This window comes from Podarcis filfolensis (assembly GCF_964270895.1).
Source record: "Podarcis filfolensis genome assembly, chromosome: 3".
Taxonomy (NCBI): Eukaryota; Metazoa; Chordata; class Lepidosauria; order Squamata; family Lacertidae; genus Podarcis; species Podarcis filfolensis.
Genome location: NC_139606.1, coordinates 79,268,433 through 79,287,937, shown reverse-complemented (window position 1 = coordinate 79,287,937; position 19,505 = coordinate 79,268,433). Strand labels below are relative to the sequence as shown.

The 19,505-nt window shown below is 37.6% G+C and overlaps 1 protein-coding gene across 34 annotated transcripts in view; it reads left to right on the top strand.

Annotated features, from left to right (window-relative positions):
- The window catches only part of CEP170 (centrosomal protein 170), a 74,463-nt gene that overhangs the window by 9,871 nt on the left and 45,087 nt on the right, over positions 1-19,505 (top strand). For 17 of the 34 annotated variants that reach the window (XM_083604214.1, XM_083604213.1, XM_083604208.1 and 14 more), the window contains exons 2-7: positions 4,664-4,808; positions 8,322-8,411; positions 9,087-9,168; positions 10,009-10,064; positions 11,776-11,938; positions 13,133-13,267. In XM_083604214.1, coding sequence (XP_083460340.1) covers positions 4,704-4,808; positions 8,322-8,411; positions 9,087-9,168; positions 10,009-10,064; positions 11,776-11,938; positions 13,133-13,267 — 631 coding nt within the window. In that variant the 5' untranslated portion in view covers positions 4,664-4,703. Of the gene's footprint in view, positions 1-4,663; positions 4,809-8,321; positions 8,412-9,086; positions 9,169-10,005; positions 10,065-11,775; positions 11,939-13,132; positions 13,268-19,505 lie in introns of all 34 variants that reach the window. The other 17 variants (XM_083604219.1, XM_083604218.1, XM_083604217.1 and 14 more) reach the window with 1 other exon arrangement.

Below are 19,505 nucleotides of genomic sequence, written 5' to 3'. Positions count from 1 at the left end.
ATTTACATAGTTATGAACAGTATTATTTTAAGTTTCCTATCTGCTTGTGCAAGTACCAAATTCTGCTTTGAAGAAGTGATCAGAGATTATCCATGAACTAAAATTAGTTTTCAAATTGAGCATGATCTTTATTTCAAAAAATTGACATCAAGGCCCGAGAGAAGCATGATGAATTTAGGCAGTTATAATGAGTTTGCAAGATCATGCATCCTTACCATTTCTATCTCCCCCTTTCTATGTATACTTGTTTTGGTAATAGTAACACACATGCATACCACAGAACTGAATTAAGGCAGTGCATGAATTAGCAACTAGCTGACCAGGTTGGGTAGTGGGATTAACTGCAATCCCTTGGCCTATTGGTCCCTAAATCCCAAATAATGTGTATGCATGTATCAGGTCTAAGTCTTAGGTGCCTCTTCCTTTTATGTTCACTTTCATTTATCTCAAGATGCAGATCTACCAATTAAGGCTTTTAAAAAACAGGTCTTGAATAATTTAGGCAGAGCTGAGAATGCAATAGGCTTTGAGTTGGTCTTAAGAGATGAAATGGGATACATTTAAATAATTGGTCAATGATGAAGTCTTTGTCATGAGAGCAGTAAACAAAAGGAGATGTCAACTATAATTGAAAAAAACCAGATACCTCAAAACAGATGTCGGGTGTGTTCTCATATGCTCTCGGTGTGCGTTACAATTCAAGAAATGGGCTAGTGTTAAAATTTGCCTTGAGAAGAGTCTTTTTCTGAACTACTTCGTAAAAGAAATATGCATTCTTACTCAGTACTTGCATCAGCTAAATATTGCCTAATATAATAAAAACTCATAAACATGTTTCCCCCTCACTCCTGCCTTTCTAGATAGTTGTACTGGCATGTGATTCAAATTGGAACAGATCTGCAATTGTGTAAGTTTTGTTGAAGCTAGTCATTACCAGCAAGGGCTGCACACCAGTCAAACTGAAGGGTAGTCAGTTTATGGGTCATTATTAGAAGCAGTCAAATATACCCAGAATACTCTGTGGGTAACAGTTTACCTATTTTTATTTAGATATCGCCATGCTTTTATGTTTGCCCCTGACTGCTGTAGGGCTAGAGACAAGCTGTCTTCTCCATTTGTTACCTAGGGCAGGAGTGAAGACAGCTTGCTTGCTTGCTAGCTTTGCTCAGTCATGAGCAAAGGTACTCTCCTGACTATAATTGTAGGTATCTCCAGACAAGAGCATAAGCAATCATCAGTGACTCGGGCCATTGCCTATAAAGCATAGAGTGCTGGACTAGGATTATGGAGACCCAAAATCAAATTTTCATACAGCCATTTAGCTGTAGCCATTTACAGTAACATTTAGCTTAGCCTACTTCACATGTTTCAAGGCTGGGTAGAACTTGATCTTTGGTGAGGGACCTAAATGCTGCTGCTGCTGCTGGACCAAATGCTCCAAAGTAATAGGAGCAGCTGCTTGACACTAAGTCATCTGTCTTCAAGACTTGTGGACTTTTGATCTTGTGTATTTGTGTTGGGAGTGGGGTAACTGCTGTTTCTAACCCCCAACCACAGGCATATTCTGTGGGGGTGTTTTCATATTTTAATAATTTCATTGATAATATTTTAGCTCAGATATTGGCAGGCAGAGAAACTGTTCTTTCCAGACTGGGTTACACCCACAGAATGTGGAGTTAAAGTTCTGAATTATGTGGATTCTATTGGTAGCTTTGCAGCTGTTGCATCATCTGTTTGACACACTTTTGAATAGAATAATTTATGTACAAAGCAGCTAAAGAATGTAATTCCCAAAGCTGTAAAAACAGTGCAACTCCCTTCAAATGAAAACTGCAGTACCTGCCAAAATATAACACTTTATTAGGTTAGTGCATTCCATTAAAAGTGTGCATGCATTGATGTTAGGTATTTAAATTCAGTGTGATGTCACCTTCATTTTTATGTGTTTCTATCAGGGAACCAAATACAGCTCTTTTAGGAATTTTCAGTTTTCTGTAGAGTGACAACAGTGGTCCATCTAGCATTTTCCTTGCAATGCATGTTTGCACTTCATAATTGGTAATGGACTCGACTCTTCCATTAAAACCTACTTGGCAGAACTGGGGAAACCTTTTCAGCCCAAGGACAAAAAAGTGGACAGAACAATGGATATGACACCTACCTTTGTACAGTAGACTACATTTCAGTCACAAGGTTTTATATATAACAAACCTGGCTTGCCAACAGTGGGGTTGCTGTTGGGTGAGGAGGTTGATGCAGTATATGCATGGTAGTGGAGCCAATCCAACACTCCTGCACCTATCCCCACATAGTGCACACACACATGCCCATCCATGTGTGCTAGAAGCATGTGCTAGAAGAATGAGCACAGTTTCAGGACACATTCCAGCCAGGCAAAATAACTACAAGGCATAGTACCTGGGAGGAGTGTGTCCTAGGGGAACTTAGGTGTGGTCTGGGGAGGGTTCAACTGAACTGCATTCAGCCCCAGATCCTGACATTCCCCACCTGTTCTATGGTTCAATCTTACTGAACAGGTGTGGATTGGACCACAAGTACCACTGTGACCTACTTAATCGTAAATATGCATAGGATTGTGTTCTTGGTTTCTCATTCAACCAGCTTTTATACAGTAGGTTGGTAAGAGTTCTAAGAAGACGTTTAAAATATGTATCTGGGTTGCAAATCTGTCACTATTCTGCCAGTTCGCTTATTGCTAGGTGTAGCAGTAAAGTTAAAGTCTGCTGTCAGCCTTTTATCTCTGCAAGTGCTACCTAAAGCTACTGTGACTGCCAGAAACAAAAAATATACAAACCCTTCTCAGGAGTTTTAATTTATTCTGTTCATCAACAGTTGCTTCAGTGCTCTGATTAGTCAGTCCTGACCTAGTTGTTTCTGTTTGTTTGTTTATTTTTAAAAACCTTCCTGTTCAATCTCAATGTATAATGTTATTTGGATTTACATTTTTAAATTTAATATGTTTCACTGCTAGTTGTATTTTTATCAGTAGTTTTGTAATCTTGCCAATCGCTAAAAGTATAGTCTGCTTGTTTGTGTTCTTCTAGATCTTTTAGATTCTGCTCTATTTTAAGTCAAAGCACAATATTTGTTTCAAAATACTTAGTAGGAGAATACCTTTATTAGGTCAACCAAAATGCCATACAGTAGCGAGCAAGATTTTGAGCAGTCCCAAAATCAGGCTAGGTGGTAATAAAACACTTGGGCCCCTGTAGCAACAGTGTAGCATGTGGCACACTTCAGTTCAGGGTTAATGTCATTTCATTCCATATCATTCTTACTATACTAACTTTCCTCCCTACCCCATCCAAAACTCAGCATTGCATGCTGACTGAGCCTGATCGGTTCTCATGGGCCTGTTTCAACAATTTGTATATGATTTTGGTGGATACTGTGGGGTAGATGTACTTGTACCCAATCCTACCTATATAAAAACATTGAATTTTCTCATTGATGTCTATGGCAGCACTCTCTTCCGTCTCTGCATCAATTTGTAAATGACCTACCTTGATAATTAGAGAGATCAGTCTTCACTCTCTCTTTTTTAAACAAACTTCATTGAAAATTTTAAAGCAGTTCTAAACTCTTGAAATCTAGATGTGTCTTCCCTCCCTCTCTAGCCACTTTGTTCCATTTCCCCTAACAGAACTCATAGTGTACAAAATAAAGGGGTGCCATAATCTTTTTCTGGCTTGGCTTTGCCTTTGTAGTCACAACATTGTTAGTCAATTTCTCAAGTAAGGCAGCATTCCAAAATTTCTCTCGTCAGTAAGCATTCTATGACATTGAGTTTGTACGGAGCTATTTTTGGGTTTCCTTCCTTAGGTTTTTTTTCACTAAAGATTTTTGGAGTTTTGGCAAACCTTGGGACTATCCCAAGTGTACTGATACCTCTCTCGTGTGTGAGTGGTAGCATTTTAATTGTATCCTCAAGAGCATGAGAAGTCTTGAAGCAGAAATCATTACTTGAAATAATTTTTGCCATAGGTTGTTAAAACATCCTCTGCTTACTGAAAACCGATGATCAATTTTTTTACAGCCTTGTAAAGCTACTGAACTTCTTTCATTCATCCCTATAAATTGAATAAATCTATAAGGAGAAACTGTCTCATGTTTATGCATGCCACCTACACCCACACAACAATAAGAAATTTGAGCTATGATCTAGCTATGATGTTCACAATTAGAGATGGGAAGGTCTGGGGGGGAAACAGAAAAATTGGGAGGGGGAAACCCAGGTTTCTGGTCCCCCTCCCCCCAATTTTTCTGCTCCCCCCAGGCCCTCCCATCTCTAGTCACAGTGCAATAGTGGGGGGGGGGGAATGTGTACATTTTTCATGTACCATATTTATGTACATGTATTGGGCAGCTGTGATTGATAGCAGCAGACTCCCAATGTGTGATACATGGAAAAATAGATGGGTGTCCTTCACATATGATGGTGTGCATGTTTATTTCCTTGCATCTGTGTATGAAAAGGTAGCTTGTGAAGCTATCTGTATAGCTGATATAAATCTGAAAATCATGTGTTAGTTGTGTTGTCCAGCTTCTCTGTGTTGGAAAATATAGAAACCCTATTAGGAACAAGAACTGAAGATAAAAATAACTATAAAATATTTCTCTCTTTATCTGTTTCTTATTGCAGGATGACGTAGCCTTGTGAGGATTTATCAGCTAAGCAGAAAATGAGCTTAACATCTTGGTTTTTGGTGAGCAGTGGAGGCACCCGTCATAGGCTGCCACGAGAGATGATTTTTGTGGGAAGAGATGACTGTGAGCTGATGTTACAGGTAATTGTGTCAGTTCTCCCAACTGTGAAATGCTGGAAGTTGGGGTTTTATACCCTTGATACATATTTCTTTTTGAGGATTATATTTTGAAATGTTAAGTGTTTTGCTGCTCCAGTCTTTAACCTCTAATAAATTAATCTTTCTTCCACATTGTGGAGCAGGATTATAGTGACTGCATAGTATTAATTTGCTTTAGTTAGTGAACCTGTGCACCCGGCATGAGTCTGACATGTGGCTGAGTAATAAACATATAGACCTATGGACCATTCTGATCATGAAGTGAGAACATAACCTCTCTTTCTGTCTACAGTTAGCCTTCAGACAAGCAGGAAATTGGGTAGCAATATGAGAATATTTGGGTTACATTATAGTTGTGAATTAATTCCTGATTAAAGTTTGAGGCTCATAGAAATGTGAAGGTCTAGAAAAAATCAGGATTAATCCCTTTCCCCCATTTTTTAATTTCCTCGAGTCCTGAAATAGAAAAAATTGAAATCTGAAAACACTTTTTAAAATAATGAAACACTTTGCTCTAAAAAGTAATTTTGTTAACACAGTAGCAAGTTCCAGAACAGTACATATATTAATTTTGTAGCAGTATGGAGACTAGCGGATATATTGTATCTTAAGCATTTGTGGAACAGAACCCTTTTCAAAGCCTTTGAACTAGTTCAGGCATAGGCAAACTCGGCCCTCCAGAAGTTTTGGGACTACAACTCCCATCATCCCTGACCACTGGTCCTGATGGGAGTTGTAGTCCCAAAACATCTGGAGGGCTGAGTTTGCCTATGCCTGAACTAGAGACTGTAGGCTACACATCTGTTTGTCTTTAAAATGCAGCAATGCTCTTTGTTACACAGTGGTACCTCCAGTTATGAACTTAATTCGTTCCAGAGGTCTTAACCTGAAACTGTTCTTAACTAGAGGCGTGCTTTCACTAATGGGGCCTCTTGCTGTCGCTGTGCCACTGGCACACAATTTCCGTTCTCATCCTGGGGCAAAGTTCTCAACTTGAGGTAACTCTTCCAGGTTTGTGGAGTTTGTAACCTGAAGCGTTTGTAACCTGAGGCATTTGTAACTCGAGGTACCACTGTATATCCAGTACACACTGCTGCAGATCTGTTTGTTCCAAATTTCAAAACAAATTAGTAGTGCTATAGACATGGCTTTAATGTTTGATTGGATTATTGGAACAACTTGTCGTCTGGAAGCTTTGCAAGGAGATCTAGGCTAATGGTAGTTCCAGAAGTGCAACTCTTCAATTCATGGAGCAACTACCCTGGCTCCCCCCCTTCATGTTCCTAGTACTATTTAAACGTTTCCCCCCAAAAAATTTTTTTGAGGGAAGCATAGGAAAATAGCATTTTCCCAGGACTTCAAAACTGAATCGTTTTACATCTTAGTTCACATGTTTTGTGAAGTAAAGTTGGCTACCACTTAAATGTTTAAATAAAAATAAAAATAAAAATAATTTTTATTTATACCCCGCCCTCCCCAGCCAAGGCCGGGCTCAGAGCGGCTTACAAGCAATAATAAAAACAAGTTGAATGATTACAACTTAAAAACAAAATTAAAATATTGAAACATTAAAATATTAAAATGTAGCCTCATCGCAGGAGGAGAAGGAAAGGAAAAAAGAAAGAGAGGGAGGGAATCAAATTGGCTCCAAGCCAAAGGCCAGGTGGAACAACTCTGTCTTACAGGCCCTGTGGAAAGAAATCAGATCCTGCAGAAGTAGAACATGCTCTGTATTAAAATCACCTCTGTACTAAAAGCATCTTTGTAGCTTTTATAATTATGATTCACCATCTAAGTAAGGCATCAAAAGCAGTGTTCCATAGCAAGCATTTAGCTACATCTGAGTGTCTTCGACAAAGAAATATAAAATATTAATATGGATAAATAGCTGTAAAAATCTTAAGTGACCAGTCTCTGCTGGAATGTTGAAATTAGGCTAGGCAGCTGTGTAGGCTACTGGGAAGTCTAGTAGCGCTGCACTCAGTAAGCACATGCAGCCACCATCAGGGTAGCGCAGTGTAGTCTGAGTAACTCGCAGCAATCAATTTGTGTGATCTGTAGGTGGCTAGATTTGACTCAAGCAGATTTGTGCTGTTGTCAGTTAAACACATCTTTTCAGGTAGGCACTTACAGTAAGAATCCCGTTTTCTAGTTTCTCTAAATTATTGAATGACTGATAGAACTGCATATACACTTCATAGAGGTACACAGCTATGTCCAGATCAGAGGGATGGTACTCTAGTCAGCCGCTTAGTGCTAAGCAATTTAGTCATGACTGATAGATTTCCATTGAGGGTATTGCAGATTCAAAGTTAGTTTCTCATAATAGTTGCCGTGTACTACTCTCTGTGTTGGAATCTCAGCCAGGTTCAGACGATCAATTTAATACACTGAAATATGAACAAGCTTCTTAGCCTTTACTTTTTTGAGCATTACCTGATGTTTTCATACAAGTAATTTGACACAGAACTGGTTCAGATGAGATGAACTTAATAAGCCAAGATATGAACAAACATTTTCCATGTGCACCTTGTTTCCCCCTTTGTAGCATGAGCAAACAAGGAAGTCTTCACTTTCCTTTTTTCATCCAATTTGGGAAACTGGGAGTATTTAATATCCTGTCTTGGTCTGAAGCTGGTAACCAAAGTTTTACAGTTTGATGAGATAAGCTGTGATTAATCATATGCTTCCTGGTTAATCATGGCTCATAAGAGCAGAGAAACAAAGGGGCTGTGCACATGTGATAAAAGTTTGTTCATATCTCAGGTTATGGGAATCTTCCAAATTTGGAGGTTAGACTCCTGTTAAGGATGTTGGACAAGGTCTCCAAATTTGTTCCAATATGGTACTCCAAATTAACACCAACAGGATAAAAATTCTGGTTCAATTACTGATTTATTTTTTAAATAAAATTTTGTATGTTCAGTTCATCTGCATAGCTGGGAGAATAGAGGAAGCAAGTTCACATTAATTACCCTTTTCACTACATGCTATACTGATGAGAACACTATTTAGAGAGTATTCTTGATTTTATGTTAGATGATTTATTGCCCACAAACCTGTTTCCATTACTATTCAAGGTTATTAAACAACAAATATTTCCTATTTTCTACTGAGTTATCTGTTTTAAAAGAACAGCTAGCTATAGTATTCCCTCCAGATCTGACCATTTCCACTGTTTTGCTGAGCTTCCTGATAGTCACACTACCTCTCTGCAGATTATGCAAATCTCAGCCTTTAAAATAAACAGCTTTTCTAGGAATTGTCACTGTCAGCTGTTTTTGAACAATTCCATTGGCTTTTATTTTTAGCCCCTGTATCAGGTTAAATTTCCCTTCTCTAACCTTAAAAGCCCTTCACAACATTAGTCTCATAACTTTTTCCTAGTAGCTTCATGGTGTCCTTTGAAACAACTAGGTTTTATTAATTCCTTACTTTAATGCATATTTATATTAATACAAATTACAATGTTATATTATCTTCTAAATATTTCAGTCACGTAGTGTGGACAAGCAACATGCTGTAGTCAACTATGATGCCTCTACTGATGAACACTTGGTAAAGGATTTAGGCAGTCTGAATGGGGTAAGATAAATGTGATGGTTCTGTTTTCAGGATGTAGTTCAGCTTTAACAATTTAGAGAGCTCTGAACAAATATTTGTGATTACTTTGTTATGGAGACTTAAGTTGAAAGAAATGAAGAATCATTACTTTAAACGCTATACCCTTATGGCATATTACAAATTGTGTGTGAAGCACCCCACAGTTTTAGAAAGGCGGGGCTTAAACTTTAAGCAGATCTTTGACGTCCTCATGGAGGCAGGAATCAGCAAAAAACACACACACACCAACAAAAAAACCCCACCCACATCCTACTCACAGAAGCATCCAGTTCATGGGGTTCTACCCTAGATCCAGTCTAACAAAATCATAAATGTCATGTATCTTTTGAGAAAGGTATCTTGCTATTGTGGGAACAGCTTGTGTTAGCACAGCAAGTTTATAGCATATTTCATTAGCAGATTAATTGTAAGTAATTCATGATAGGCCCAGGGCATGTTGGCATTAAATAAAGCCAGATCTCTATATATTCACATATCCTTTCTGATTTTTTTATTGGGCAAGTAAGGTTGATTCTATAACATTTTCAGCAATTGAATAGTGACATGTGGTACCATGACTTTACAAGAAGAATTAGATTCACATTTAGAAGTTCATTACTGGTAGAAGGTATAATATGTTTCTTCTTTTTCCACCAGACATTTGTGAATGATGTTCGAATTCCAGAACAGACATACATCACTCTAAAACTTGATGATAAATTGAGATTTGGATATGATATCCTTTTTTAAAAGAAGGAGTTAGTGCTATGTTTGGCTTTTAAAAAAGTTCTTCTTCCTGAATTTACATATTAACAATTCTATTTATTTTTTTGGGTAAGCTGTTCTGGGTACTTGTAAAAGAGTGGGGTATAAATGTAAATACTGCCTAACAATAATAAGAGAGTAGAGGTGCATTTCAGAATTCACAAACCAACTGGCAGAAAGAAATGGATTAAAAATCTTATCTCTGAAATGTTGAGATAACTGAAAACAAATTGTCATGGTTGTTAGTGTAGCAATATGTTAAGACTTTACTGACAGAAGCCAGGTATACTTGAAGAGTCTTCCACATAGTTGTACAGACTTTTGAGGTTGTAGCCAACACTATGGTTCTGCTCATGCAACAGAACTTCCCCCTCTCCTCTACCTTGCACTAAATTTATTAAGTTTCATATTGAGGGGACCGGGGGCGGGGGAGCAAACAAGCAACTCTCAACTTTACCTGTTTTATGTTTCAAATCAAGTTAAGGTTCCGTTTGATGTCATAATTAGGCAAATACCTAAAATGCTCTTATATTTTGCTGTTATGGGCATACATTGGCTGACAGTAACTGGAATTATTTTGCTTATGCCAAACATTCACATCAAATAAATTTGCTAGCATAAATTAATGAAGAACAATATAATAGAATATTTATCAATGCAGTCCCCTTAATTCATAAATAGGAACAATGTCATTCTAAAACTTGGAGGCTGCAAGCAATATTTTGCTCCCCAAAACCTTATACTTATCATAAAATTTGAAGTTTCTAATGGTCTTGGACAAATATCACTAAGTTTCCTTATCGCATTGTACATACTAATCTTTTTACTGTAGTCAGAGGAGAGATGAGAGTTCCTGAAGAAGCCCTTAAGGTATGCATTTTCTGTCACTTTTAACTCTTGATAGCTCTCTGTTCATTCTATCTATATGTATGTTTGGTTCTCTGAAGATTTATAGTTGGCATAAATGAAGATACACACAGGAAAGTGGTGGACAGAAGAGAAAAGCACCTCCATGAGAGGCAGACCAGATATGTTTCCTCAGGGTGTGAGGCTGAGGGAAGTGGGGGAGGCTCCCAGGTGAGAGCAGGGAGAGCTCACTCTTCTGTGTGTGAAATAAAGATTAATATATAATTGTGATAGAGGGCTTGGTATTACACGCAGGTTTAGTTTTTCTTTCTTCTTCCTTTCTTTATTTTTCTTTTGGTTTGTTTCTTACCTCTTTTTTAGATTAGCTTGGTTTTTATTGTATTTTATGTTGAAAATTCTCAATAAAAAATTAATAAAACATAAAAATAATAAGTGCTTAAGGTAAAAATATATAGCCCGTATTTATTGTTTCTCAGGTTAGACTGCTGCACTCCTGAAGCCTGATTCTCACTAAGCAGCAGCCCCCATGCAAGCATTTGGGGAGCTTGTATGACTGCTGTTTGATTGCTGCTGCTATGCTTGCAGTTTGAATTAACTAGTGCCTCCCTGTAGGCGCTTTTGCATGCCCTGAAGGAAATTCTCCCTACATCTACTCCACATTAGCAACCAGCACCTCCAATCCATAGTAGGGAGGCTTTTTACCAAATGGTTCCCTGAACATTTCCTAGCAAGCAAAAATGAATCATTATCACTTCACCCAACCAGCCCCCAAAGTAACTGCTGTTTTGCCTATTGTGTTAAATAGAGCTGGAAATGTTTGGGGTTACATTGCGGTTAGAAGTAAATAATTCCCAACAACGTTTGTGTATGTGTGGGGAGACCCTAAAGTGTGAAATAGAAAATATTAGTTTCCTTTTCAAAGTTTCCTTTTCAAAGTTATTTCTGTTTCCCTGCATAAGTGTAACAACTATGTTAACCTCCTAAGATGAATTGTGTTTTGACCATAAAGTTCTGAATAGATGTCAGTAATTTGGAGGTCCCTTTAAATGTATATTTTTTTGTAAAGCAGTAGCAAAGCTAGGGAAGTTGGTTTGAAAAGAAGGGCTTGTCAGAGAGAAGGCGAGCAGGCAAAGGAGTCTGTTGTCAAGCAGGAAAGGAGGGAAGGCTACTTGTAGAAATGCACCAATCACAGTTTCTCAGGCCCGGGAACAATTTCATTTTCTAGCTACCCTTGCCTCATGCCTTCTTTTCTAGTTGCTTGTCAAGCAAGTGGCTGGGGTGTCAACACAAGCAAGTATTACATCAGGATCCTGGATTCTGACTTAACAACAAACCATAGTTAAAGTGAGCTGCAGTTCATAAGTTAACAGCTAACCATGGTATGTTTTCTGTAAATAATCCATGGTTAATTTCCTGGGCCAGGTTCATATATTCAGACAGATCACAGCTAGGAAACACAAACTGTGTCTTGGTATTATCTGCAAATGCAACCAGTTGGTTTAGAATCAATATATTGGGTGATACCCAACTTAAGTTGATCCAGTACAAACAATGGACTTAGGTAACTTAAGTTTGTTGATTTGAGTGGGTCTGCTTTGAATATGGCTTATATTGAATACCTTGATTGATTCATTTTATAGTAGTTTATTAAAACTTAATGTTGAATACTTAATGTTCTGTTGCTTTGCTTGATGGGGAATTATCTAATATACAGCATGAGAAGTTTACAAGTCAACTGCAGCTATCCCAAAAATCCTCGGAGGCAGAAGGATCAAAGCTAACCGGTGCCAAAGCTACACAGCCAAAGGTACAAGACCCCATTGCTGAAGTGCACCACAAAGTTATAGACACACTGAAATCTGAAGAGAAAGTGACAGGTGAGAGAAATGAATTTGTACTGTCAGTTCTAGCTATTAAAATATATTAACTTTTGAGAAGCCACTGTAAGATGTAAGATGTTTTGAGTTAGGTAAGGTACAGAGGAGTTGGGCCATTAATTGCCTCATATGTCATTGTAAAAATTGCCAGGTTTGTTTCTTACTTTGTTATAGTACCTAATTGTTATAGTTCTGCAAAGAAATTTCCATTCTGTGTAGTGGCCTAATAGGAAAGAACTCCTCATTCTGTATCACTTGCCTCTTAACAGTGTGCTTTTCTGGCTGTTACGGTGTAAATAGAAACAAAAAGCTACAATTAACTGTCAGATCCCTTGTATTTCTTAAATCAGCTTGGCTTTGCTATCTGACACATTACATTGTATGTGTTTTCATTTTAAAGTGAATTAAATTTTGTTGCATCAGCTTTGAAGTCCGGTGAATGCTTTATTACTTTTATTAAAACAAGTATTTCTTTGCCAAACTAGCATATTTGGAGACATTAAAAAAAATTAAAAGAAGGAAAGTGGAAAATAATTATTCATTGTGAAGCAAAGGGGCCTTCTTTCTTAGCATCTATCTGTCTGGAGACACAATGGAGTGTTCATCTAAGGGTTAAGTCAAACCTCTGCAATAGTAGCACCAAAGTACCCTCCTGAAGTCACAAGCCTGAGCAGTGTGTATGGAGGTCCTGGGCTGGCCAGGCAATAAGACCTCCCTCTCGGCCTCACTGATGTGACCCAAAGGAAAGCAGAGCAATATGTTTGGCACCAGTTGGCTGCAGGAGTTGTTGGAAACAGGCGTACAAGGCACAATCCAACCGGACTCCGCTCCGGATTTGTGTAGGTTTTACTCCCTAAGATAATCCCACAAAATATCCCACAAGGAAGTGGAGGTTTAGGATCAGAATTGTCCTTCTCCTAGACGGATTCCAGGTTGATGAGTTCCACCTGCCCCTCAAGGAAACGAGCACAGCTCAGTTAAATGTGTGTGAGCAGCTAGGCAAGCAATACGTTAGCACATTTTATCCAGAATGTAGATAGCTTAGGCTGTTTACATGCTCCAATGTACTCTGTATCTTGGTTTTGGAAGTAGTGTAAACACATTAGCCACAATCCATATTCTATTCTTTACCATTTTCTCATAGTGTCACTCTTGCCGCTCCAAATGACTAATCTATTTTGTTTGTTTATATAGATCTTTCTGCCATGCCTCGGGGCACACCATTATATGGGCAACCATCATGGTGGGGTGAGGATGAAGCTGAAGAACGGAATGGTTACAAACCTGATAGTAAACCTGAGGAGAAAATACAAGAAACTGGAGTTTTAGGTAAGGTTATTTATAAGCAGATCCATTTGTAGCTTTTCCCCACCTCCATTTCACATCTGGTAGGCCTGGTATATATTCGAAGTCAGTCCACATGTCTAAGAAAATAATGGTAAGAGAACAATGTCTACAGTAAATTCAAGCATAAAATTCATGTAAACTAACTAAATACTTGCCATTCTGGTGTGGGAGGGAGAAGAAAATATCACTAAACTGTGGGGCCCTGTGTCTGTGTACATACTGACATCTTTCAGTGGAGGTTGGATCAGTCAGTGGCAATGGCCGGGTGGCAGGTTTTGGTCACAATGTGCCAGTCATATCAAATGTCATAGATTTGTTTTTTCCCCTCCATAGGAATTAATGACAGCCATTCACTTATCTAGGGGAAATTAACAATGCATGTCAGCTCAGAAGTAAGCCCCACTCATTTACTCCCAGGAAAATATGTATAAGATTGCAACCTAAAAGTGTATTATTGGGGACTAGGAACTATAAAGCCAGTTTCTCAGTGAAAACAAGTTTTGTCTGTTCCCAAGAGCTGTTCTGATTCAGTGTATTTTTTGTGTTGTACAAAACTTAAAAGATATGAAATGTTTCCTCTAGGAATTATATTGTCATGAACTAATGTGCCAAAGATGGAATTGAGCCACTGGCTTTTGTACCTTTCAGATACTCCAGTGAATTGAGAGAGTGCTCAATCGAATTCCATTTGTATACTTTTGATGTGATCCAAACATTTTTTTACAAACCAGTTGATTTTAGAATATTAACCACTTGGTAGTAGACATTTAAGTAACGAAAATGGATATGGATATACATATAGACTACTAAATCTATGCAATGAAAAGTGTATGTGAATAAAATGTATGCATTGGAAAGATATGTCTCTTGTTACATATTTGGGAAAACAAAGCAGTTTCTCTGAAAATAGTTTTATTTTGGATTTTGGCTGTGCATGGCTTCTGTCTACAGTTTCTATAGCATGTTACTGTAATTTTTTAAAATAATGTTAAGTATTTCAAATACCTGTACTATAAAAAAGTAGGTATAGAGTTCTTTTCTGGTGAATTAGGGAGGCTGTAATAGTCACTTACCTAGAAGTAAGTCCTGTTGAGTAGAAAAATTCAGGATTGTACTGCAAAGCCTAGCAGTGGGAGCCTATGCCACCCACACTCCCCACACCTCAATGTTACTGGACTACAGAGCTCATCCTGGTCTCTTGGCCATATCAGCTGGGGCAGTTAGAGTTGAGTCCAATTTCATCTGGAGGGCCATGGGTTCCCCATCCCTGGCATAGCCCAAGCTTTTGGGGATACATGCGGGTGCATGTTTCCACAGTTAACATGTAGCTGGAAAACGATACCATATTAGCATATCCTTGCCCACTGCTCTGTTTCATTGGTTACCCCTTGCAAGTGGGATGGGGAAATTATGATATAATTATGTTTCTACAAGTTATCTGCGAAATGCATATTAGTGGTGCTTATACATCTCTCCATAATGTCTAGTTTAGGCTTTAGTAAGGGCTATTTGACAAGCTGTAATTATCTGTTAGTTCAGTAAAAACAAAAGTTAGCAACTCCACTTAAACTCACTAATGTGTCCCATATTCTTGCTGTTACACCTGAAAATAGGTTGGCCTGTCAGTTATGTTCAACTAAGTCATTCTTAGACCTGTTGAAATCAATAGAACTGAGTTAGTGATGACTAACATTCATTGAATATAATGGTTCTACTCCAAGTATAATTTAGTCAGATAGAACCACATAGTTATTATAGCCTTCTGTCATTTTCTAATCATGTATTAATATTATATTCAATGTTTCAAGGGGGGAAACCTGACATGTATATATCAAAATTCTTTATATTCAATCTTGCTTTTGGAGTTAGGGTAAGCAATAAGGTGGCCCTGTTTGCAGATTGTGCCATAATTATTGCCATAATTATTGAAGATTCTTGTTTAGTCATTTAGTCATGTCCGACTATATCAAACTGGACAGTGAGTAAAATATACTAAAGTAGGTGAAAAGTCCAACAAAATGTCAAATGAAGTTCAATGTAAGCATAAAATGATGTTCAGTGGGGCAAATTATTCTAACCACATGTACATTGATGGATTCTAAATTAAAGTACGCTAACTAGGAAAGAGAACTTGGGGTTACTGTGGATCATTAAACAAAAATGTCACCTGAGTCAGTAACTGTGAAAAAGGCAAAGGATCAAAAATGAAAACTCAAATATTGTAATGCCTTAATACAAGTCTGTGCAGCTACATTTGGAATACAGTACACAGTTTTAGTTGCCGCATCTCAAAAATTAAAAAGTGTATATATCTATCTAAAATATGGTAGAGCTGCAAACGCTGCAAATAAGTGCACACAAATGATCAGTGGGCTGGAGCAACTTCCCTACATAGATTACTTAGCTTTTTAGTTTAGAAAAAGGGCAAGTAAGGGGCAACATGATAGAAGTTTACAAGATTAGACCTGATATGAAGAAAGTGGATAAAGAAATAGAGGTTACTTGCATGCTGTCATTAGGCTGGAGCCCCCATGCAATGTTTTCATTACTAGACTGGACCTAATAAGCCCATTTATCCACTGAAACAGCTCTGCCTGGTGATTTACCAAGAATGCAGTGGTGGCAGAGAAATGCACTTTCTCTGCTGCTGCCACTGCCACATGGTAGGTGCAGTTATCACCAATCAGTGTTTGGTTTCATTCACTCTGGGACTTGTGCCACCTGCACTCCAACCATTGTCCAGCCCATTACATAGGATGGAGCTCATCTGAGTACCAAGTTTCTACAGATTGGAGAGGCACTCAGGAGCAATCACATCAGTAGCTTTCCTTTTCATTCCATAACAAGCTTAAGACATCAACAGGAGCACTAGCTTTTGTTGACAATTGAGGCTGTGCATGTCACCCCGGTCAATCAATCATAGTCTTTTTCCTCCATGTAAAAAAATATTAAGAAAAATTATCTTGCATTTTGGATGAAAGTTCCATGAGTAGGAATGAGCCAGAATCTATATGCAAATATATCTTCAGAATCAACTTTCAGTTTTATTCCACTGTTATGTTTTTCACATGTAATCGGTCCTTCATTGTCATTTCTTCATGAAACATAAATGTTACATTGGAGTTTGCATGCAGTTTGCTATATAAATATGATAAGAAAATATATTTTCTTGGGCATAGATTTAATGGCATTCAATGTGAGATTTTGGTCTACTTCATAGCAGCTAGTTTATAAATTAAGGCCTTGGTTGTTTGTTAATAACTTTTGTAAGTAACTTAAAACAAGCCTGAACTGGCATACTCAATTTACCAAAACTGCTTCACCACTTTGCACTTCTGAAAATTGGTATTATTTTGAAGGGAACGTATATAATATAGCAGATGGGGCATGGTTTAATGAGGAGATTGATAGAGGAGATTAGTTTCTGCTAAGCCAACTAGATACAATTAGCCTTTATAGACTTAAGTTAATAAGATTATTTTGGTATTACTGTTTTTCAGCCTTAGTAGAAACCTGTAATGGAAAATGTTCCAGCAAGCAAACCTCAGTGGGCTCAGATCAGGTGTTATAGACTTTACTTTTGGTATATTTGGTAATGTTGATCTGTTTTCTCTGCTATGGATCCAGAAAACATGATTTAGGATGGTGCAGATACACATACATTACACATACAATGTACTATTTTAAACTACCTACTACTCTTATTTGTCACCTTACTTTTTATATCTTACTTTAATAAATCCTTACAAAAAATAAATGCCTACCTCTGTGTGCTGAATGTTTCTAGCTTTTTAGTAACATACTTTATTTCAAGGCTATAAGCTTTCAATTATCTTTGGCAGTTAAATATAGTACTCTATAAACATCAATATGGTGTGCTCTGGTCTGATCTCCCAAGAGTGCTGAAGTCTATTGTTGATTCCCAAAACTCAAGTTTATAATGGATTGTGCTGATTCAAGCCTTCCCTTCTATGAGAAAAGAATATTGATATGATTTATGGTCCTGAATATGAAAGAGGTATATAAGTTATCTGTTGCATTAGTCACTTCTTGGAATGGATTCTCCTTCCAAAGCCTACAGCACATTTTTTCAGATTGATATTAGTTTCAGACTGGGATAAATATTGAATAATAGTAACTGGATTTTCTTGCAGGGGAAAAACAGACACTGCATGATAAGCAACACGAGAAAATTCAGTGGGTTGTATCCAATGGTAGCTTTGTCTTAATCAAAAGTGCTTTCATTGGTGCAAGCTGTGGCACCCCATTTATGCTGATCCTACTGCAGTCCTCCATGCTGTCCATGAAATGATCATTGCATACAATCTAGGGTATTAATTCAAAGGAAAAGTCTTTTCTAGTTCCAAATATGGCTGACTAGACTGTGGTTTTGAAACAAAATCAATCTACTGAGCAATCCATTTTTAATTGTACTTACCTTATTTGGAGAGTTGCAAACAAAAGTCTGTGACCTTTGAGGCTAATATACTGTTCTTCACTTTGGTGCATTGAAACTGGAGCTAGATTAAAATCTGTAACACATTATTTATAAATATCAGACTTTTCTGAAAGGCTCAAGCTTCTTTAATAGTAAGCATAAGTAAGGGATTGTGAACAAAGATTTCCAGATTTAAATGTGTATCTGAAATTTGATTGTCTCCCCTTGTATGCCCGCTTGAGCCATTTTTACTAGTTGTTAAAATGTTCAGTCTTTATATCTTGTCTTTATAGCATAATCCTTTTTTGTTCTTTGTGAAAGAATATCTCGGATATCAAACTACTATTTTCCCCATGGAAGAAATACAGTGGTACCTCTGGTTACAAACACTTCTGGTTATGAATGCTTCAGGTTACAAGCTCCACTAACCCGGAAGTAGCTGCTCCTGGTTGCAAACTTTGCCCCAGGATGCGAACAGAAATCACATGCCAGAGGCATGTGCGCAGCGGGAAACTCCATTAGCAAAAGTGCACCTCAGGATAAGCGCAGTTTCGGCTTAAGAATGGACCTCTGGAACGAATTAAGTTCGTAACCAGAGGTACCACTGTACTACATTATAGATTAATGATGTTTTAACTGAGTAGATTTGCTAGCTTTATATCATCACTTTAAATGTTTGAGGAACAGTGACAATACACCCCCAGCACACATTTGTAAAATTTCATCATATATAATTGTGCCATTCCTTAGGTAGCCAAAATGGCACCATCAATACACAAGGAAGAGGTATCAGCTCAGTGTAATCCAAGGATCTGCAGATGTATAAAAATGCTCATCTAAAACCACAACCCTGCTTTTGGAGAAAAATTGCATACAGTGGAGTGAGGATTGAATATGATTATTGGGCGTCAAATACTGACTGATTATCGGGGAAATGAGGAACACATGTAATATCATAGGAGAGAGCATGACTGGTTGGCAGGAATCCTGAATGAGAGCAGTCTACATAGCATCTTTTTATTGTAGGTTCACTTATGCTATTAACTTTCTATCAAAACACATTTTCTAATTGACTTGGGTATGGGGAGTTGCAAACACACTTTAGGGGTACTTTTGAACTTAGAAGTACTGATGGTTAATAAAACAAAACAAAACCAAAACCAACAGCAAAACATTAATTATGCTTATATGTCTGTGCCACTTATATATTTCTCGTTTCTCGTGGTTATCCAGAGAGCTCTGAAACAAATCTCCATTTATACATTCTGACTAGTTAAAAATCTGTTACAGGGAAGAAATACCATTGAAACAATTATTGAACTGCTAAGGTCATGATGCCTTTATAACCGGCCCCACCCAAAAAGAACATTACAGATTAGCTTTGTTAGTGAATATTTGCTGGTTGCAAACTTTTTATAATTTATTTCCAGCTAGATCTCTTTGATTTGATTTTCTTGGTTCTTGACTACAGTTTTCTTTGCATCTGTTACTTGCATTCTTAATGATTGTCAGATTCTATGAAACTGTACATGTTAAACTGTAAATTGCACTGTAATTCTTTAAACTTTTAACAGGTTTTAACTATGAACACACCCCAAAATTGGGAGCGCTGAGCTGCCTGTTTAATAGTGAAGAGTTTACAAGAAGATAGCAGAGTTGGAAATGACTTGGCTGCCAAACAATATATTGTAACAGAGTGTATTTGATAAAGCACAGTGCTAATATTTCAATCTCCAGCTATTGAATTCTTCCTAGAACAGTTGAGATGATAAGTATCATTGC